Here is an 8,068-nt window from a genome sequence, read left to right on the forward strand (position 1 = left end):
CTTTTTTTTTTTAATAGACAATGTAATTATGACAGCAACAAGAGGATCTAGCAGGACAAGCCTATTTACTAGTGCAGCAGGAAATCTGCAGCAACAAAAGCAATTCAAGAAAGATATCTTGAATTACCAGCACTATTTTTCTCTTTGCACACAGCTGTCTGTAATCAGCAGAGATGTTGCTCAGGTGGTTTGCCCAGCAACACAATAGCTATCTGGTATCATGTATTTGAGAATGATCTAAAATTAAAATCCCCTTTTAAAAGTTACTGGTGAATACCAAGCAGATGATTTTAGTATTACTGTTTATACTAAAGAGCAAGGAGATCAAACACTGCAGATGTTACTTCCTGCTGTTAATAAAAACAGAAAGGACAGCTCGCATCTGTCCTAGCTAGTGAATGGTTTCTATTTGTCTGTGCCTACAGCAATGGGAATTATCTGTCTATCCTGGAGACAGGATTTATTACCCACCCAACATCAAAAAGCAACGCCCAAAATAAACACCAATCACAAGTCACCACTTCAACCTTGACAGCTTTTGTTTACAAATACCTAAAACTCGAGGGAAAGCACATGATCAAAATAAAATACATTGCAAAGTTAAATTGAAATAGGTTAACTTATTCCAAACCCTCATTTGATCTAGAAGGAGAATCTCTTACTCGACTGATACGACCACAGCATCTAACTGGCTTGAGGTCCACCTCGACAGAAGGTCATAGGATTTCATGCCTGAAATGAAATGAGTCTCTTAAATTTTGTTTCAGTGCGTTTAAGAACAAATACACGTACAGCTGCGTGTTCCTCTTGGCAGAAACTTTCAGGTGACTGCAGCAGTGTAATGAGACTGTGGCACACGTGGGTTTATCTCAAAGCATGAATCGGACAAGGGATCCGGCCATCACTTGAATGCTATCCAATAGGATTAGACATGGAAAAAATATACAATACATTATTTAAATCTCCAAGCACTACACAACACAAGGAAAAAGCAGCCCAACAACTTAAGTGAGCTATGGCTTGGTTGTTGGGAACTTCAGCCATATCTACTATAGCTCTGATGCCAGTTTGGGTGATGGCCAATGGTAACTTGTCCATTTCTGTACAGCGCTGAACTACGGCAAAGAGAAGCAGAGGATATGCTCTAGGGGAGAACGTGACTAGGCTTGAGATGGAACATGAAACATTCCCATGAAATAATAATAGCTAAAGCATAGCACACAATTAAAACCTTTTAGAAAAACCTGTTGGAATTAATGTGGAAGAACACCAAATATGAGACGAATATTGACAGCGCAATTGTAACTGAAGCACAAGAAATGTGCTTGCCCTCCTAGAAGCACACTCATGAGAATGAAAGATAAAGTAATAGATGACTTCTGGTATGTCAAAACTCCCTAAAATAGAGTTCAGGGAACAATAAATACCCCATGCCCTGCCTGGAGCAAGAGGTATGGGGAGGCACCTGGAAATCAAGCTCCTGGGAACCAAAGACCTTTAGTCACTGCATCCCCATTTGATTCCCATTTCTTTTTTTATCCTTACGTGGAGAGGAGGTTTTTTGTTTGTTTTGTTTTGTTTTCTCCTGAAGATACTCAGTTTTGCTCTTTTCTCCAACTAATACGCCCTAACCATGCTAGCAGCTGCACATAAAATACCGTGACAGAAGTAGACCACTGAACCAGTTGTTCGTACTCCTCCTCATGACAATGACCACCCTCTCCTAAGCTGCTGCATTTAAGCTGGTGAAATACCAGCCTCCAATCCTCCCCATTGCAACTGGGCCATCGAGCTTACCTGCCTGCCCTACACACCATCCTCCGCCATGGAAGTAGATCACCGCCCTCCTCAGTCCACCAGCTGCCTTCCTGGGCAGATACAGACGGACGGCCACGTTGCTGAACTCCGTGTCTGTCACGGTGACGTTCTCATCAGAGGTCGGTGCAACGTATTCAGCAACTGTGATCAGCGTCAGAGCTTCCATGTAGTGCATCAGACCCAGCCGATCAGCAACCTCAGCCTAAAGCCCAAGAGAAGAGAAAGCAGTATTTTAAACACAGTCGCCCCAAGGTCGCATTTCCATAAAGCCACTTAACGTTGCACAAGTCTGTAAAGATGCTGCAGAAGTCCCTGGGCCAAACATTGCTGACTCAGAGGAGCTGCTGTCTCAGACTGTCAATGCTGCCCAGTCCAAGCTGTTCAACTCCCTTCTCTCCCGCTATTTCCACGTGAAACTCAGTCCCAGGAGTGCCTGGAAGGCAGCCTGGGGGACATGGCTCCTTGTCATTGTTAAGACACCAGGTATGAACTGGGGTGAGCTGCCTGGAAGCCTTGATGGACAAGGACATGACAGAGGATCTGGAAGAAAGCAGAATCAACTGAAGCCTCCCCAGGCCCAATACGAGGGTCTGCTCAATGAGCAGCCTGTGTCAGTGCAGACCTGGAATTCCCACAAAGTCTCTGACCAGAGGAGAAATTCCACCAGGCCAGCAGAGAATCTGCACCAAGCGGGGAAATTAGGATGATGCTAACCAGTACCTGTTTGCCCAATAAATGCACTAGTCCTGAGAATACCCGTAAGATTAGTGCCTTTAGAAAGGTCCCTTTTCCCAGGAATCTTGACCCTAGCTCGGCTGTACAGCAGGGCTGGAACCTTCACCGCCTCCAAGGTGGGAAAAGCAGGGGTCAAAGTGCCTGTGTGTGGCAGCTGTGGGAAGGGCAGGGAAAGCTTTCCAAACAGACTTCACGGAAACTTCCTAACAGAAGAAAAACGATGTGATTCAGGGAGCTGGGAACTGCCAACCTTAATACTGTTACAGCAGCTTCCTTTGAAAGTCATGTTTCAAAACATTTATTAAGAAACTCTATGACTCTAGATTAGATCACAATTATTTTAAAATGCTCTATAAAATTAAAACAAAAAACAAACCCTAACAAGGAAATCTGTGGGCAATCTGCAAGTTTCAAAAACATATTTATCACCTTTGGCTTCCCTAATATCATGACAATTTACATCGATTAAAACATTTCAGACTCCTCTTATTCACAGACTATTTTATAGCCTGAACTTAAAATATTTTTCAAGAATTGTGTTGGCTTTAATTGTACTCAGTCCTTTGTATACGAGAGCGAATCCAAGCAAAAACATTCCTAAGGGCATTTGCTAACGACTGTGGCAGAAATAAATGCAGATCAGCTACTCATTCCAAAACCAGTCGCACACCAAAGGAGGTGCCACGCTTCCTCACAGCTGCCTTGGGAGAATTGCTACAAATACAGATGAGGCCAGAGTTTGAACATACATAAATCTCTTTTTTTTTAAAAAAATATATTTTTCATTAGATTATATGGTGTTTTAAAGAAACTTACTTCTCACATTGCTTATATGATATTTGAAATGTATCCTGGAAATATAAAAAAATGACAAAAGAATAATGTCACAATGGAAAAAAAATAAAGGCTTCATTTTCTATGCTGTGAAAGATGCTTAATTTTTTGTTTAAAGAGCATATTTGGGGGAATTATCTAATACATTAAGGAAGAGGTTTTTGTTGTTTTGTTGTTGTTGTTGGGTTTTATTTAAGACAAACAAGGGGTATTAAAAATACAACTTAAAATTTGCTTGACAGCCATTTGCTATCTGAATATCTGAAAGTGAACTAAGAACTCAGATTTCTCATTTCAAGCAAAATTAGAAATTCAAACTAATTTACATTACCTTTTGGTTTAACATGCACTGCTCTTGTACATATTCTAGTTAAACTTCTGAAAACTGAGAGGCTGATGTTCTGTGACAATAGGAGAACTTACCTAAGTTTCAGGTCAGTATACAATTATTTGTTTGAACAGGCATAAACAATCCCATAATTGCACTGATAACTTTGACTAGCTTTCTGTGAGGAAACAACAGCATTTGCAGTCTTGTGCTATAAGTTTACAATATTCGGAATATTTTGTTTTCCTCCTAAGATGTTCCCTGCTTCAAAAGCAAAGATTTAGTACTGTTTTCATACCATACAAGCCATAGTAATAAATTGGAATTGAATATGGTCTTATTTCCTGATTATGGTTGTTGTAAATGGTTATATATATATACATAAAATCATAATTTCCTACATTCTATAAGCTCAGTGAAGACAGATACATACACGTGCCAAAACTTTTTATCTATAGAGATTACACAGTTTACATAAGTGTTTCTTAGTTGTAGTATTTTCCCTTAGGATTAGCGTCTTGTAAAATTAAATATACAGGTCAAAGGGAATTCTGTCGTAATTCCTCTGAGCTTGTGAAAGACTCCCAACGATGGTAGCAATTCCCTCAAAAATGAAAGTCAAAAGGAAATCATGCTTTCATCCGAAAATTCTCATTGTCACAGATCTGAGGTTAATGCATGTTACAGGGTAAGAGGAAAACCAAACACCTGAGGTTTTTTTTCTGATCCTTATGCCTTAAAAAGCATTTTTCACAGTAGCTTTCTACCACCGGTAGCAAGTTCATTTTCATTGGTCATATTGGGGTCTTTACATGACAGCAAAGAAAACGCATACAGAAACAAACAAACAAACAAACAAACACTTACAGACAAGTTGTGCTTTGGCAGGCAGAGAACCTAACATTACTTTTAATGTCTTACTCATCTGAACTGGTGATAATTCAGGGGGAGGCACCCCTCCAGGTGGAGCACTCCGACAGCTGAGCATGAAGCCAGGCAGTTTTTGTGCGATGGGCTGCACGGAACTCAAATAAGGATTTCACTGCTTCTGAGCAGCAAAACAAATAATGGAGAAAGCTCTGGGGGATTTCACAGTGCTGCAGCTAGGGAAACATCTAGCTATGAAGAAAGATGTCTTGCAATTTATACAGCACATACATTTTATAGTATGTGCATATGGTACTGCCTGAAAATGCGAAGAATTTTGTTACCACCAGAGAAAACAGCCAGTTTATTCTCAAAGGCTACTCCCCACCTAGTAGGCTTGATTTGTTATAACATAAACATGCAAACTGAGGCATTCCCAGCCTCTCTTCTGTAACAGGATTTGTACAAGTGGAACCTCCTGTGTGCCACAGGCTGGCTGTAGCAGTGAACCCACACCCAGCTGCAATCCTCCACATGTCAGCCAGCTGCAAAATCTAATCGTGAGCCTTTGACATGCCTTTGGGGACCTCCAGTACCCACTGCAACGCTGGTTTTGAAATCACAGATTTCAAAAGAGGCCTGGAACCAGCACAGGCTTTATGCACATCAGCTACTCATCCACAGAACGGAGACGATGTAGAGAGCCAACACCTTCCAGTGAGTGAAGACCCCACGCGATGCAGCCCTCCGACAGCACTGGGAGTCTGGGTCAGGAAGCCCAAAATCAGAGACAAGCTTGCACACTTCGGCTCAGAGTCTAGACGGCTCTCAGGTACCCTTTGAAGCAAGGAGGAGGAGGACTGAGATCTGCTATTTGACAGCTTTTGTTGTATATCACCTTGGGAGACCCTCCTGGGAAGGAGTTTTCAATGGTATAATAATACTAAATAATACTAACAGTATTATTTCCCCTTCCTCAAACCAAACTGAGGGATTTAGACTAAAATAGGTGGTCTCTTCAAATCCAGAGCTACAATTAAGTGATTACAAATTGTTGCCCTGTAATCGGATGACCATTCGGAATGTATTTAGGAGGCTTTACAGACATCTTAAAAACTCCAAGGAAGCTATCTTCGTCAAAGCCCCACAGGATTATGGTTCTGCTTGAGATCTGAGCACAGTTATAAAACATGCTTGCTCCACACCACTGCTACTGATAGCAGACGTAGGTTTAATGGGCAGCTAATGCAATAGCCATGAAAGACACCAATTCCATTTTAAAGTGAGAACACAAAGCACTCCAGCACTGAAGGAGCCTGCATCTGTATCCTGAGCACTTAGCACTGCCGTGCTGAAGGCTAAGGTCTGACCAAATGACCGGGCACAAAGCGTTGCTACAGAAATGAACCATCTATAGACATATGTTTTTTACAGGCTACCTCCAAAAGAAGATTTAAAAGGGGCCTGCAAACCATTTCCAGTAAGCACACTGTTTCTGTCATCAGCCTTCAAAGGTGCATTAAAGATACCTATCACTGGCACATTTCATTAGTGCCATAATTAGCAGACGAATAAATGCATTAAGCATGGATTTTTCTTAATTTCTCCTGCTTTTGACAAAAATGAATAGATGAATAGCAGATTGCTCCTATATCAAAAGTCTTACAGAAACCAACAGCTTTGTATTTGAAAATGATGTTATATGATTTTATACTCTTTCACAACACCAAACAGCTTTCAAGCATTTTCCCAACACCTGATTAATCCCACCCTTAGGAATCAATTAAGAATTCTTGTAATACCAGTGGGAAGCAGAGAAGAAATGCAGAAAAGAAAGAGCTGGTGACAGAACATGGCTGAAAACCACTGCCCAGCTTGACTCATCATCACGCACTTTTAAGCACAGCCCGAGCGTTCGGGTCCACAGCAAGCAAGCATTCCAGGAGCACCTGTCAAGAAAACTAGAAACCTCTCCCAGGGCTCCTTAGAGCCTCCTTTCAACAGATTTTTATGGTGGAGAAAAAAGCAGCCTCCAGATGTTTGCAGCCATCCAGAAAGATGCCTGCAACAGTGAGCACCCCGGCTCCCCCCTCACCTTCATCTTTGACCTTGTTTCTAGTGCGGTCACACTGCTGCAGCCACGGCTGCGCGTTAGGTGCAGGCCGGACTCAAAACAGCTCCGAGCACAATGTACGTCAGAGGTGGGAACTACAGAACTTATGCTTCGTGTACAGGTTTGCAAATTATTTAAATACGTATGAAATAGCTGCACAACATGACCGAAATGAAGCAGGAGCCAAGGCTGTAACATGTAAAAATAGCATGGAACAACATAAGGACCACACTGCCAGTAAATATTACCATGTAACTGCAGACAGGGTATAATACCACTTCCTTTCCAGACTGCAGCATATGGTTCTGTGCTGCTTAGCCAGAAAGCTTTTTTTTTTTTTTTTTTTTTAAAGCCAAATTATGGTTAGTTGTGTAGAAGTGTAATTTCTTCATGCTCTAACTTTAACACTCCTCTAATTAGCTTTGTTTATTTTTAGGCTCATGCTATCAGTAGGTTTCTATGAAACCACAAAGGTAACAGCATTTAAGAAGTACTCTAGCTTTCCTGCTGCTGACATCCAACAAAACACTTCTGAGGGAGCTCAATATACAGGTTCCGTGGCACACAAAGTTCAAGGGGCAGTGCTTCAGCTGCCAAGGACCTTACCACAAAATACACTTGTTTGCATTTACCTATCCATATTCACATTATGTATCACATATCTAGTTAATCTCATTGTCCTTTTTTTGTAAGGCTGTGCCGATAACCTTTTCTAACAGTCTCTTTATAGTCAGCTACACCAAGTTCAATGCTCAACTTCAGATACTACTGCCCTATATACTACCCTATACAATATATGCATTACACATACGTATTGCCATGTATCTAGTACCCACAGAGCCTCTGATAACATCCTCTGTTCTGTACCTGTCTCTCCCCAAGCCAGCGTGATCTCCTGAGCCCATACCAAAGAGAGGACTGAACTCACCACATGCCCCACGGTCCTAAACACAGTCGTTAGGAGCATCACCTTCCAGCCCTCCTCAATGTTCTCTGGAATGGGGGTGTAGATGTAGTATGCGACAAGGGCAGAGGCGATGCAGAAGCACAGCAGTTTCGCCCCCATGTTCTACGTGAATTTTTCTTCAGGACTGATCAGATTAAGTGCTCTCACTGACTCTTAACAGCTACGAGCCAGCACACACAGATAGGGCAAAGTTAATCCCATGTTATGTTTGGATCCCACCCAGGAGGTGATTTCTCATCTGATCACTCTGCACAGAGGTTATTCTGCCGTGCTGGGAGAAAACACGTTTCTTTAGCAAGGCATTCAAGCACTCAAAGCACGTAGAGTCAGCACTTTAACTCCAGATTAAACATCAAGGTTTATATACCACAGTCACCCTTTTTTTGGCATTTGGCAACAGTAACCA

At 41.8% G+C, this 8,068-nt stretch overlaps 1 protein-coding gene across 1 annotated transcript in view; it reads right to left on the reverse strand.

Moving 5' to 3' along the window:
* LOC118171655 (arylacetamide deacetylase-like) overlaps positions 1 to 7,824 on the reverse strand; it is an 11,999-nt gene extending 4,175 nt beyond the window's left edge. The window contains exons 1-3 of the mRNA XM_035334948.1: positions 7,624 to 7,824; positions 1,798 to 2,020; positions 663 to 732 (exon numbers count right to left, since the gene is read on the reverse strand). Coding sequence (XP_035190839.1) covers positions 663 to 732; positions 1,798 to 2,020; positions 7,624 to 7,761 — 431 coding nt within the window. The 5' untranslated portion in view covers positions 7,762 to 7,824. The remainder of the gene's footprint in view (positions 1 to 662; positions 733 to 1,797; positions 2,021 to 7,623) is intronic.
* Positions 7,825 to 8,068: the final 244 nt, after the last annotated feature.

The sequence above is a fragment of the Oxyura jamaicensis genome, chromosome 9 (genome assembly GCF_011077185.1).
Source record: "Oxyura jamaicensis isolate SHBP4307 breed ruddy duck chromosome 9, BPBGC_Ojam_1.0, whole genome shotgun sequence".
Classification (NCBI taxonomy): domain Eukaryota; kingdom Metazoa; phylum Chordata; class Aves; order Anseriformes; family Anatidae; genus Oxyura; species Oxyura jamaicensis.